The sequence below is a fragment of the Haemaphysalis longicornis genome, unplaced genomic scaffold (genome assembly GCF_048455015.1).
Source record: "Haemaphysalis longicornis isolate Haplotype H1 unplaced genomic scaffold, Haemaphysalis longicornis Haplotype H1 scaffold_3, whole genome shotgun sequence".
In the NCBI taxonomy this organism is placed as follows: Eukaryota; Metazoa; Arthropoda; class Arachnida; order Ixodida; family Ixodidae; genus Haemaphysalis; species Haemaphysalis longicornis.
The window spans coordinates 30,830,329-30,844,992 of NW_027526335.1; the positions used below are offsets into that span (position 1 = coordinate 30,830,329).

General features: G+C 50.6%; 1 protein-coding gene across 2 annotated transcripts in view; it reads right to left on the bottom strand.

Annotated features, from left to right (window-relative positions):
• Positions 1-14,664, bottom strand: part of LOC144174228 (para-nitrobenzyl esterase-like) — an 85,260-nt gene that overhangs the window by 47,338 nt on the left and 23,258 nt on the right. For both annotated transcript variants that reach the window (XR_013323446.1, XM_077702790.1), the window contains exon 2: positions 7,412-7,995. Coding sequence is in view for 1 of the 2 variants with exons in the window: in XM_077702790.1 (XP_077558916.1) it covers positions 7,412-7,903 (492 nt within the window). In the remaining variant the exon portion in view is untranslated. The remainder of the gene's footprint in view (positions 1-7,411; positions 7,996-14,664) is intronic.

Here is a 14,664-nt window from a genome sequence, read left to right on the forward strand (position 1 = left end):
ATAGTTTTTCCGCCCTCTTGGCTCAGAAGCATTAGTGACAGGATGTGCTTCGCAGGATCATAACCAATTTTCAGACCAATATTTCACATTTATTCTAAGGCCACAGTATAGAACTGGCGAAACGCGCTTCACATAAGGGTGTATTTTCCGTTTCGCGTGGGCTTTTCTTTACAGACCGGGTCGTGCTGAAGTCGGTCCTTGATTTTTCCAAAAAGACGGGCCTCCTAGGGAGGCTGTATTTCTCTTTCCTTTTTTATCTCACTTCCATGTTTTACGCAAATGGGGTTTCCTTTTAAATAAAACATTTTACACCAAAAACAACAATGTAGCATTCTATGTAACGTGCAGTGTAAATGAGAAAAGCTTCTTTACTACAAAATTTGAAGTACTTTGAAATCGGAGTTACATACAAGTAACGAGAACTGCATGCTCCACTAAACACGACTGTTCTTGGCATTTACATTCCGTTCCTTCATTACATCTATGAAATTCGGCTGAGTGATGCCCAAAACGCATACTTCGTTTTAGAGAGCGGAAAAGAGTCGCTCATTGACGAGCCCTGTTATGGAGTCATAACCTGTTATGGAGTCATGGGCTATGGAGTCATAACCTACTCCACATGAGCTCTCGCTTTTGCTGCTTTTCATGCGGAAAAAGGCCATTCACCTTTCTCAGTTGTGCATCAAGAACACCGGCAAGTCACAAGGAATCTCCCGTTGCCCCGTTTGCCGCAGTGAGTGCATTTTAGGCCAAGATTTCAGGCTGTTTAAACATCGCATCAGGCTAGGCCTCACGAGAGGAACGTTCCAAGGCCGGCGAAGGAGAGCGCCTCGAGGAGCCAGTAGCACATGCCCGCACCACGCGCATGAGCAGCAGCGCGAGCTCTCCTCGGCAAGCTGCGGCTGCGCAAGAGCTCCACGAGCCGGTCCAGCCGCAGCTGCTCGTCGCCGACGCAAGCTCCCACTACCCCACAATGAGCCAAGCATCCAACGCGGCGATGCACGCGCAAAGCAAGGAACAGAACGAGGAGGACAGCGCTATGCACACCGACTCAACTGAAGAAGGCGGCTCGCCAGCGAAGTGGGCATACGATGAAAACAGCGGCAGAACAATCGATTTACGGAATCAATGGAAAGTGACCGAAAGGAAACGAAACAAGACCGCCGCCACTCAAGGAGCCGCACAAGCCGCACAACCAACCTCCCAGCACTCGGCCCCGGAGACGGCGCAGCGGAAACGTTCCCGGATGCCACCATTGCCCATAGACGACACGAAAATCATTTATCGTCCACAAGCCGGCCTTCAACTTTCGAAATGGTCCCTTGCAGAAATTACTAACGCCATCGGAAGAGCAAGCAAAATCACACAGAAGGAATTCTACGACAATGTTCGCATTCAAGTGCAGCGCATCGAAAACCTCGTCATCGCAAGTACGCCAAGGAAAGACCTGGCTTTCGACTTCCTCGGAGAAATCAGCAGCATTCAACTAGGACGAGACATATTCACCGTGCGAGCCCATGTGAAAACTCCGGAATGGATCAGCAGAGGAGTCATCAACGGCGTTCCACCGAATACCAGTCCCGGAGAACTCATGGACGGACTCCGCGTGCCAGAGCGATATACCATTGTTGCAGAACGAATGCTTGGAAAATCGTCTGCAGCCGTCATCTACTTTAATGGCCCCCACGTACCGTTCAACGTGATATATCAGAGCGGTGACTACCGTTGCCGGCCCTATCGCAAGACAGTACAGTACTGCCGTTCTTGCGGGGAGCTGGGCCACCGGCAAGACATATGCCCGCACCCAGCTCAAAACTTCTGCCACAAATGCGGCCAGAACAATCAATCACCTGACCACGACTGTCGACCATGCTGCAAAATCTGCAAACAACCGCATGAGACCGCAGGGACAGACTGCAGACAGAAGCTGAAGCCAGGACCACCCCCTCACAAGGTTCGACAGCAATGGGAAGTAAAGAGCCCAGAACTACAGAGTGGATGGCGGCCCTGCACAGAGGACTTCCCTGATCTACAAGCAGTCAAGACCACAACTTCAGATAGCAGCGCTAACACCGCGCAGAGAAGCAGCAGAGACAGATCTAGAGCGCGTTCGCTATCTCGATCCAACTCGTGAGCTTCATCCCAAAAGAGAGTGAGCTACGCCAATGTGGCAAGCGAATCTGGAAGAAGCTCCGAAGACGAAGCTGCCATCAAAGCCTTAGAGATGAAGATTCAAAGCCAGCAAACTCTCATTGATAAGCTGCTCCAGCGCTGCCGTGAACAAGAAGCTGCTAAACGCCCTCCACAACAAGTGCTACTCACAGAGGAGAGAGCAATTCAGCTAACTGAAGACAGAATAACCGCACTTGAACAGCGGATCATGGTAAACCTACAGCAGGTAGTCACGGCAGAAATCCAGAAGGCCATAGCGCCTTTTGCGCAGCAAGCATCGCACAACACGGCAATCTTTGACAACTTCGTCGCATACGCCAGGAAGAACTTCATCACCAAAACGGTGCTCGATTCACTCCTCAGCCCTATAGATGCGGCGCGTAAAAAGGCAAGAAAAGAAAGCCACGACGCTTCACGTTCTTGCTCCCTAAGCCGAGAAGAGCTCTCTGACGTGGAATCATTCGAAGATGGCAGTCCAAACTAACGGCACCACAGACGCCTTACAAACCAAAATCTGGCAATGGAACTGTAGGTCTATCAGGCGCAAAATAGCTAACCTCCTAGAATTCACTAAACAAGATCAACCAGATGTGATAGCCCTCCAGGAAACATACAGCACAAACATTCGCCTTCAAGGATACAACGCCTTCAGCAAAACAGAGCGCACCGCAGTCCTGACTAAAAAGTCCCTTACCACCCAAGTGCACGAAATCACGGACACAAACGTGGACCATACACTTGTCGAAATCTTACCTAAGAGAAAGACTCAGCAAAGCCTCTTTATTTTAAGCGTCTACAGCCCTCCTCGAGACCACCTGCCGAACTTCGAGCAATTTATAAGGAAAATCAGGGACATCACGAAAGGGCACAAAGTCGTCATCGCGGGTGACTTTAATGCTCCACACACGGCGTGGGGGTACCCTTCAACAACCAAGAAAGGGACCCGAATCCATGACGCAGCCCAATCTCATCATTTAAGTCTCTGGAACGATCCGCTGCAACCAACCCGAGTAGGAAACAGCGTCTCCAGAGACACTAATCCCGACCTCACCTTTACCCATGGTATCCCGCAGGCGGAATGGACCCGACTAGAGGAGACGTTAGGAAGTGACCACCATATACTACAACTCGAGATAAGCCATCGAAAAAGAACTGTTCGGTCCGGGACAGCAAAACTCACGGATTGGAAAGCCTTCCGTAGCGACCTCAATCCCGGAAACATCGAAGAAATTGACGAATGGCTTTCTAAGATACTTGAGAAAGCGGAAGAGCATACAAAAATAATTCAACTGAGCACAGATACTCCCGCTGTTGACCTTCACCTTTCCCACCTTTGGGAAGCAAGAAGAAGCCTCCTCAAACGGTGGAAAAGACAAAAGCACAACAGAAAACTCAAGCTGAAAATCGCCGCCATCACTAAGAAAGCCGAAGAATATGGCGCCCTACTCTGCCGGCAAAATTGGGACAAAGCATGTGACCAACTTCAGGGCACCCTCAGCACGAAAAGGACCTGGCATATCTTACGAAGCCTCCTGGCGACTACAGCGACAAAAATGCAGCAAAAGCAAGACCTCCAAAAATTAATCCACTCATACGCAGGCACCCAACAAGACATACTAGATGAGATACAACGCAAGTTGACCGGTAACATCCCATCGAGTCCGACAAGTACTGATCCGTACCGTGGCCAGCATAATCCTGACCTCGATCGGCCCTTCACAAAAGCTGAAATGGAGGCAGCCCTGGCCAAACTCACAAGGAACACTTCGCCCGGCAATGACAAGATTACCAATAAGCTCCTCCGTAACCTACCTTCAAACGCAGCAGAAGCGCTCCTAGAGTATTTTAACGTATGCTGGGAAACAGGCGAACTGCCGGCAACCTGGAAGCATTCGGATGTGACCATGATTCCCAAGCCAAACAAGCCTCTACGTATTGAGAATCTTCGCCCTATATCGCTGACTTCCTGTGCGGGTTAACTTCTTGAGCACATGGTCCATGCTCGGCTCACGTCATGTCTCGAGGACAACGGCTACATACCGGACACGGTGTTTGGGTTCCGACAGCATCTGTCTACCCAAGACATCCTTTTGCTTCTGAAGGAGGACATCATAGACCGCCTGGATCGCCATCACATGTCCTGCATACTCGCCGTCGACGTAAAGGGCGCCTTTGACAATGTCAAGCACGAAAAGATCCTCGAAAATCTGCAAAGTACCAATTGTGGCCCCAAAGCTTATAATTATGTTCGAAACTTCCTCACCAATCGTACGGCAACGGTGGGCATCGGCAACCTTCGAGGCGAAAAATTCCAGCTACCAAACAAAGGCACGCCTCAAGGTTCGGTGGTCTCCCCGCTGCTTTTCAACATCGCCATGCTACACCTGCCAAAGAAACTTAAGACCATCGAAGGACTAAGGCATGCTGTTTACGCAGACGACCTCACGCTGTGGGCGAGAGCGCCTACAACGGGGAAACAACAGGACTCTCTACAGGAGGCTATCGACGTGGTAGTTACCTACTTAGACTCTTGCGGCCTCCAGTGCGCTCCGGACAAGTCCGAACTTCTCGTGCTGAAGGCTCGAACTCGAGGACGGCCACCCAAACTTGTTGATGCGGATCCCAGCGTCACTCTTTACGGAGTGGAAATTCCCAAGGTCAACTCCCTTCGGGTACTGGGTCTTACAATACACAAAGATGGATCGGGTGCAGCTCATCTTCCCAAGCTACAGCAAACAGTGACACAAGTCACCCACCTCGTTAAAAGAATCACAAATCAACGAAGGGGGCTCAAAGAACAAGACACCTTACGGATCATTCAAGCATTAATAACCAGTAGGATGACGTACGGCACCCCATACTTAGCCTTAAAAAGCGCTGAAATAAAAAAAAATGGACATAATGATCAGGAAAGCAACCAAGACTGCTCTGGGAGTCCCTTTCATGGCATCCACCGACAAGCTGCTTAAATTAGGCGTACATAATACGTGGGAGGAGATGGCCGAAGCCCACAAAGCCAGCCAACTCGAACGCCTCAAGCTCACTTCTACAGGCAGAGCAGTACTCCGCTATCTCAATTACAGTGAAACATACATCGCGGACACCGACGAAAAAGCAAGACTACCATTGGAACTCCGAGAGGCCATCTTTGTAGCACGCCTACCACGTAACATGCACCCCTCTTACCATAAAGAAAGAAGAGAAGCAAGATCGAAGGCACTCCTCCGAAAATATGCCAAAGATCCCAACACAAGATACACAGATGCCGCTCGATACCCAGACCACACTGCTTTCGCAGTAAGCGTCACGGACCAACGAGGCAGGGAACTGGCGTCGGCAACAATACCGGCTCGTAACCCCGAAACGGCGGAAGAAGCAGCCATCGCCTTGGCAATGACAACCTGCAGCGACCGAGCACTGATATTCACCGACTCCCAAGCGGCATGTCGGAACTTCCAAAAAGGACGCGTGTCCGCGACAGCACTTAAAATCTTAAAGACGCGCCCCCAACTTCCTGACGCCTACGTCACCTGGATCCCGGGGCATGAAGGGATGGCGGGAAACGAAGCAGCGCACGCTGCAGCCCGAGAACATACAAGCCGGGCCTTCCTGCCATCCAACATCCGTGCGGCAACGGGCGCAGAAGAGGTACCCACTACCTATAGGGCAATATTGGAGCACTACCGACTTGAGCGGAGGAGATATCCCCCACCACATCTCGATCTCACCAAGGAAGAAAGTGTAATCCTTCGTCGCCTCCAAACAAACACATATGCACACGGAATAATCATGCACCGCATTTACCCCACGCAATTCCCTTATCTCTGCCCTTATTGTGACATACCCGACACCTTGCCGCACATGATCCTGGAGTGCCCTTGCGAAGATCGCCGCCCAGACCCACCTGTGGGTAGCCAAGCGTCCTCAACAATACAGACTTCCGCACCACAAAACAATGCAAGCGCCCATACCACCGGTGACCACGACATCGCTGAAAAGTGGGAGGCGCTGCTCGTCTCCGAGGATCCGGAGAACCAGAAGAATCTGGTGAACCGGGCGAAGACGGCAGCCACCGCCAGAGGTTTCCTGGACTGAGGAGACCTACCACCTCGGACCGGCAAGGGCCAAGTCCTAGCTAGTCTTTTCAGACAATAAACGTTTATTTCTCTCTCTCTCTCCCAGTGTTACCCTCAAGGCTGGTCTCTACGCCCATGTTTTATGAAGTACGTTAAAGGAGGATTCACACGGGGGATAAAATCGATCCGCTCCCTCCAGGCGCCACGTATCACGTGACCACACGTCACGCCTCCGTGTGCAAACTTGTGAGGCAGCCGGCACAGCGCAAGCGGCGGGCCCTCGGAAGCGGCACCGCTAGGATGAGGTATGATTTGTCCAAGTTGTACACACGATCCCCGCCTGGTCGGAGAATCTTCGCTTAGGCGGAATACTTCTCGCCCGTCTGCCAACTATGCTTCTATGACTTGCTCTTTTCTGACTTTCCTGTGCCCGTCATATGCGGTACGTTGGCTTGGCGCGTTGGAAGCAGCCACCGAATTCCAGAAACTTGGGCCCGGCTTGCTCACCTATCAGTCATCTGCAGCAACTCAAATAAGCGCGAGTCACGAAAAACGATGGAGGCAAGTTGCCAGACGGGCGAGAAGCATTTCGCGAGCAGCGAGGAATTTCTCGCTGAGGCCGCCCCCGATCCCAGCGGCGGCGCTCTGGAGGGCCCACTGCCCGCACATCTGTCGGCTGCCCCTCACGCTTACGCATGGAGGCGTGACGTGCGTGCGGTCAAGTGGCACGAAGCGCGGGGAGGGAGCGGATGGATTTTATCCCCCTTGTAAGTCCCCTTAAGGAGACTCCGCTGTTTCAAGTTGCACTTCCGGTATAGCTCTTGGCGACACTGTGGTGGATTGTTTGCAGTTTACCCAGCCAACTTAAGGCAAGATATTAGCAACGTATTCTTATGTGAAGGCAGAACTCTCGCAGCCGTCATGCTAATCGCCCGCAGGTCGGGTGCAAGGTCCCTGTCCTGGTGTCTCACCGCTCAGCTGCGTACTTCTTTTTCTGCAGCTCTACAGCCAAAACATAAATCAGGCGGCAGCCTAACAGCCGTGAGCGCACTTTTTTTATCGACTCATTTGAACACGCACAGATCTCTCTGTCCTCCGCACCTCGTCCCCCTCGTCAGCAAAACCAGTAAGAGTTTCTCTGTCTGCGAAGGTATGATTCTCACCTTGAACACAAAGGCTCCATCCTCGACGACCCCGGCCACTTCTCCGCAGCCCGGTGTCTTCGCCCGTACGACGTCCTTGAGCGAGGTTTTCCTGACGCTGTTAGAACTCGGCCCAGGGGTCACCGGGGATGAGCTCCCCGTCGATCCAGTGGCCGCGTTGGTGGTTGAACTGGAAGTCGTGCTGACGGTCGTGGCGATCACGCCCGCCGCCACAGTGACGAGCACGGTGAGCGTTCCCAGCGTGGTGACGGCCGCGAGCACGCACATCTTGGTGCTGCACATGCCGTGCCGCGAGGGCGTTCCCGGCGAGGAAGAGGACCAGTAGTGGCGATGCGAGCGCTGGCTAGGATCGACGAGCCGGGAGACGGTGGCGGCCGACGACGATGAAGGCGAGCAGCCGCCGAAGTCCTGCTGCGCGTCGGGATAGCGCACGAGGTCGTCCTCGTCGTCCAGGTGGCTGTAAGGTCGGTGAGCGCCCCTCAGCAGGGACATGCTACACCATGAGCCGCGTGCTGCTCAAGACCCGCCCGCCTTGCTGAACGCCATGGCCCTGAGGGCTCCGCGCGCCGTACGGCTGCCAGTGCCTGCGCAGAAAATACGTGGAGCATGTAGACTGGAGTACTCAATTAGACCGTGATGGTGTGCATCGTGTTTTTATTCGTGCAACGCTTCCCTTGCCCGCGGCTGCTCTATTGGCTGTTAAGATAATGAGTGGTTACACCGAATCGCTTCTTATGGCAACCCAACCGTAGAGTTTAGCACCGAAGCGGCGCCGGCTTGATCGAGCACGACGCGGCGGAATGCTCCAGCATAATTTCGGCCGCCGGGTGGGCTAGCCTTAACAGAGCGGAAAGTGGGATTTACGTGAAATTGGTCCCTTCAATTACGGTTAACATGCCAACACTGTTGTGTACATCAAACAAGGGGGCGGTTAAATGACAACATGAAGTAAAAAACGAAATAGTTATTTACATGCAAAAAATTTCAGAGCCGTATCTTTACCCCCTCTGGAATTTATATACAAGTACACGTTTCTTTACATCAGAGCTTGGAGTAACCACCCATTTCGTTCGTTTGGGCTAAAATTCCCAACTAATCAACATTCCTCTTTTTCTTGGCCGCAATAGCTTTTCGTTAACGTGTTTTTAACACTTCCTTGTCACTACGTTATTTACTAAGGGGTTGTGTGGACTCGGGCTAGTACCGAAAAATACTTTTTTCGCTGAATCATAGGCACCAACAATAAACAAGCAGCGACGTCTATGGGCTTCTCAACGAAGTAGGGGCTTCTAATGTCGTTTGAGCTGAGCAGAATTATGTGCAAAGGAACTCCTTTTGCCTTGAAGCGGTATACGGTTAATTGTTCCCGTTGAAGGTGAGCGGAAAACGCATGACGGACATGGAAAGATCCAAAACGCGTACAAGCGACACGACGTTCGCGACGGTAAATTTTTCCACTCTTCATCGTGTCGCTTTCCGCACGCTTGCAACGCTCCGTGTTCCCTGCCCTGTTTAAAGAATGTATTAGGGGTGTTTCGGAGTGCAAGAACGTTGCGGATATCGTGTTTTGTAATTTCCAAATTCAAACCTTTATTGTCTACCTTTTATGCATTAATCTCGTCTGGATGAGTTTATCCGCTGTGCTACATTTGCAAACTATCCAAGGGAAACGACTAATCTGTTCGGCAAACAAGTGCTTATGCTCTGAGTCAGTCGAGAGAAAATTTTCAAAAATAAAAAAAAGCACAAATCCACGTCTGTAAAGATAACCCTACATTGACTGAGATGGCGTGTCTTGTTTGCTTACCTTATATTTCACCAGATATCTATAGATATTTCGTGAACTTTCATTTTGTTTTGTATTCTTGACAAAAGGATCATCCACCCCGCGAAAGAAATACTATGTATGCAGCAGATCTTTAGTTGGAAAAGAATAATGGAAGCAAATGGAAAGCTACTCATCAAAGGGTGGGTCTAAGAAGTGAAGAGACGACCGGCAATTGTTATACGCGACGGAGAAAGGGAATCGGTAATGTGTATCCTAACTACAACGCCAGCGAAAGGAGCACCCTCTTTTTTCCCTCTATCGTTTTCTTTCCATTTGCCTGCTGTCACTTTATCCTTGAGCAACCGTCGCACCATAGCAGCTCATTTTTTCCCAACTGCTGCATCCGAAATGCGGCCGAGGATCCGTTCTGTTTTCATTGTTGCCATTTCACAATAGCGGATGGTCTTTCATTTCTGTAATAATCCATGCGTCGATGTACATACATTCTTGTTAACTGGTGTGCACTTTATTTGGCATTTGAGGCACTTGTCAGTCGCTGTCGAGCTTGGAGGTTGTTGGGTTTGCAACAAAGGAACGCCGCATTGGTGTGCCACTACCTGGCAAACTCAAGAAAGCGCGTGATACCGTTTCTTCGGTCCAGTGTCCTTCGCATAGACCTCCCACGGACGCGCATTATTCAAGTACATCCCGGCGCTCACGCCACGGCTGCCCTCTGTAGTCCTCAGTCAAGAACCCATGTTATCACCTCGGAAGATTAGGTCAGCTGCGTTTTAATCCACGCTCATCAAGCGGGAAGAGTGCGGCGGGGGGGGGGGGGGGGGGGGGGGAAGCGGGTGCAATTTCTTTTCCACAAACATGAAACATGAAAACGGTTTTTCAGCTTAACTTCCGTCGCGTGCAGGTCTTGGGCACAAATTTTGCAAAACTTTTTCCTCTCAGTGATCTCTCTTCTTTATAGAATTAAGCCCGTCATTTTATCCATGGTTCTTGGTAGTGGAGCCCTCAACTGTTCGCTGCTGTGGCGGCCATTTTTCCGGCTGTGACGAAAAGGGAAGGTCAAGATTTCGGCGCACGCTAAGATTCCCAAAGGTTTTACATTAATCCGTAGCCCTACATTACGGCGCGCCTCATAACCGAGGTGCCGCTTCCGTGGGTTACATCCTCACGGCTTAATTGCATTCTGCGAGAGATCGCAGCCATGGCGCTGGTGCTCGCGCACGTTCCCTTCTATTCCTGGGTGGGCCGTTATTTGTGTGGAATTACTGCAGTTCACAAGTTCAATCGACGCCCGCTGAATGAGACACGGTGGCGGACTTATCTCGCGCATTGTGTACCTTCTCGCGCCGGCACCAATAATCCGGCTTGTTGTGTCACGGGGTCAGGTGTTGCGTAACTGCTGTGGCTCGTGTCACATGCTGAAATTACGTTATTAGGCTTGAGTCTACATCGTAAAGGAAAGCTTCCTCAGGTTTGAAACTTGCTTGCTTTGTCTGGAAATGTCGCTCCTCACCAAAGCGTGCTGAATTAGGGTTAGACAAGTGGCATCACGCATAAGACCACCCTGACTTGACTGTACCCCTCTCCTTGCAAAAACTGCGATTAAGACAGCAGCAGAAGAAAGAAGAAACAGAGAAGCTCTCTTTGAGTGCCCATGCAGGCAATCCTGGGACAAAAATTGCCGCACCTGCCGGGTCTAACCATTGTGCTCTCTTGATCGTGGACGTAGCGACAAGCCTGCCAACGCAGAGTAGGCAGATGGGCGAGTTCCCAGACAAAGTTCTCACGAAGGGGTGTGAAAACTACGCTCCGCCAAGAGCGTGCCCTCATCCCGGTTAGGTTTTACTCAAATTCTCGGCGCGGCAGAAATTAAGCGGAGTTAAACCAGCTCGCGTACGCCGTTTCCTGGTACCTGGCTTGTCTTCTTGCGGGCAAACATACTACTATTTGAGTGTATACATTGACAAGTGACGAAAAGCCTCAAAATATTTTCCCCATTAGGTTTTGTAAACGATCCAAATTATTTAAGAAGAACACTTGATGTGGTGACCGGATTGTAAAGAGAATTTGATAAAAAATAAATATAAAACATACACTTATCGGCTCCCTTCGCAACCTTCGAGAAGTTAAAAAAAAACACCAGCAGCACGCTTACAAACAGGGAACTTGCAAGGGTCTTTTGCCTAGAAATGTAATAAAAGCAACTAGAATAGGAACAACAGAAGCTCTTTTGAACGTTGAATTTCGTACGCTAAGCGAAGCGAATATTTCCGTCCGCAGCGTGTACAGTTAAAAAACTATGTTTTTGGACAACTGAATACTATGAATCTAGTAACTTCATTGCGTAGCTTCCACCTTTGTGAGGATAGAACCCGGTATCTGCTGTAAAAAATTAAATGTAAAGAAAACATCAAGGGCTGAGAAAAAGGATAAGAAGCCACAGAGCTACACTTTTCGTGTCTTCGCTGCGGCAGGTCTTCAAGGATGCGGTCAAGCACATCCACGCTGAACTGTGCCGCAAAGAAATGAGTGCGCGGAGCAAAATTGGCGCCGGAACTCAATATCATGAAACCGTATCGACTCGCCCCGCTCTCATGGGAAAAATCTTTGATCAGGTGGTACAGGAAAAAAATATCCCACTGCAATCCAAGTTTGTTTCATTTTGTTTGAAAAAAAAAACATTGGTATGATACAGGTGTTTCTGCAAGCAGAACTACAAACAGAAGTGTGACGTGGTATAGGCGAAGAGAGTTCTTACGTGTGCTTGTGTGCTTTTAACTTTGGATTACTTCCCTATGAGACCATTTGGAGTACTGCAAAGTCCTGTTTACGCTAAAGAGAAAAAATAAAATGCTTAGGAAAGAAAAACTGTTAAGCTTTGGCTTTTGGTGAATATGTAAGTTTGTGTAATTTTCAAAATTTTATATAATGTAATCGTCAGCTTCGTGCAACACTATTCTAGGTTTTGTTTTTTTGTGCTACGCCCTTTTTTGTCACTCTTTTTCTGAATTTTATGGTTATTGTAAAATAAAAAATTGCAATGAACAATCTGAAAAAACACTACTGACTTTTTAACTGACAAAAAACCTCTGTTAAAGATATTTCTGCACTTTGTTCGGCGACAAACGCGGCTTATTTCTAGAAAAGAACCTTGCCTTTTGCCTTCGTATTCCCTACTTAAGGAAACGCATTCAGAGCAGCGAACACACGCGTGCTGCTGTAATTTTGTGGGCATATTTCATCGATAATCTATTTATCAAACAAGGCTGCTGAAAAAAAAAGAACAATTACTCTTTGTAATTTCATGAGGCAACCATTCTTACTTAATATCTTATGTACAGTTGCTTCTAGCTTCACTAAATTCACAGTGCAACTGGCTGAGAAGGACGCCTAAATTATCTGAAGCCCCTCTTCTTGCTGTACTACACGCACGATATTGCGAGCGACAACGTGGTAACTCAGATACATGTGAGCCATGCAGTAGAGGTGGAAATCAGTAACGAGGCCCATCCGCTACCGGCCATAATTTCAGATGCGTAGAGCACACCTTCCTTTATCTTGTTTTTTTTTTTGTCGTACACGAAGGACAACAAAGCGGTGCTGGGCCTGGACCTGCAGAGTGCCTTCGACAAAGTGCGGCACTTTGCGATACTGGCCCAAGCGTCGCGCCTGAACCTAAGAAGAAGATTGTACGAGTACATCAGGGACTTTTTGACGTACCGGACGACCAGAATCTGTGGGGTGGACCTGCAGTTGCCGGAGAAGGCGCTAGGCAGCGAGGGGACGCCGCAAGGAGCGGTCATATCGCCGCTCCTCTTCAACCTGGTAATGATCGGCGTTGCCAACCGGCTGCAGCGAATCGAACGCGTGCAACACACAATCTACGCCGACGACGCCACGTTGTGGGTCACGGGCGGCAGCGATGGCCACATTGAAAGCAAGTTGCCAGAAGGAGTCGAGGCTATAGAAGATCAGCTGAAGGGCTCGGGCCTGGTATGCTCCTCGTGAAAATCGGAACTGCTGGTGCTTCCGCCCAAGTGAACAAGCCGCAAGAAGAAATGCGCCAGAAACTGCGAGAAGATCAAGGTGCGAACGCAAGGGGGACGAGTCATTCCCTAGGTATGCAAGATCCGGATCCTGGGGATGCTTATTGAGCGAAACCGGGTGAACGGAGCAACGGTGGCCGAGCTCGCGGCCAAGACCGGCGCGGCAATGAGACTCATCAGGAGGGTATCCAACAGAAGAGGCGGAATGAAGGAGGAGAGGCTCACGAGGCTCGCCCAGTCCTTCGTCGTCAGCCACGTTGCCTACGTCGTGGCCTTCCACAACTGGAGGCAGTGCGAACGGAGAAAGATCGACGCGATGCTTCGCAAGGCTTCGAAGACGGCGCTGGGGCTCTTGGGCAGCCCGATCACGGAGAAGTTCGAAGCCCTGGGAGTCCACAACAACCTGGAGGAGATTGCGGAAGCCGAGCAGACGGCGCAGTTTGAGAGGCTCTCTGAGACAAGGACCGGTCGAGCGATACTGCGACGCCGGGGGGTCAGCGCAAGAAGGGAGATCGAGACGGAGGACTAAGTACCGGAGGGAGCGAGCAGACGCATCGTCGTGCGCCAAATCCCACGGAACGTGAATCCCACCTACAACCAGGGCAGGAGGGAGGCGAGAGCCAAGACGCTAATAGCAACCCACGCCAACGACGACGGAGCCGTGTTCGTGGACGCGGAGAGTTACAGGAACATCGACGGCGCCTACAGCGTCAGCGAAATCGAGGCCAGGACTGGCGCGACCAGATCGACGGCCAGCGTGAGAGTCAAGACGCCGTGTCAGGTCGAAGAAGCGGCGGTGGCATTAGCCATTACGGACCGAAGATGCAAGACGGTGCTGTGCAACTCGAGGACGGCAGTGCGGAACTTCGCGAGAAACAGGGTGTGCTGTGTGGCCGCGCGTATCCAGCGCACGGCCGAAGCCGACGGAGACAATGGCAGTATCATGATTAAGTGGTTAAGCGACCATTGCCGGTAACGCACTCCCTCACCAGAGCAGGATTGGCCACCCTGGTGTAGTAATGGCCACAATTTCCCATGAATACGCCAATTAACCCACGGTCCTCAGTCTCCAGTGGCTGCGAAGCAACTGACCACGGCGGCGGTCAGACCTGTGACGCACCAGAGGGTGCTAAAAATACCGGAACCCGGACAGGCCGTAATTGGAATCTCAACCTGGTGACGTTTATCACGAGAACCTTTTCTAGTGAAGCGAGTATCGAGGTGCTGTTCGAGGAATTAAAGGGCCATAAATAGTATGTCATAGGGCTTAGTGAGGTTAGGAGGACAGGTGAAGCCCTTACGGTGCGAAAAAATGGACACGTCCTATGTTACCGTGGTCTAGTGGACAGAAGAGAACTGGGAGTGGGATGTCTAGTCAATAAAAGCATAGCTGGCAACATAGAAGAATACTATAGCATTAA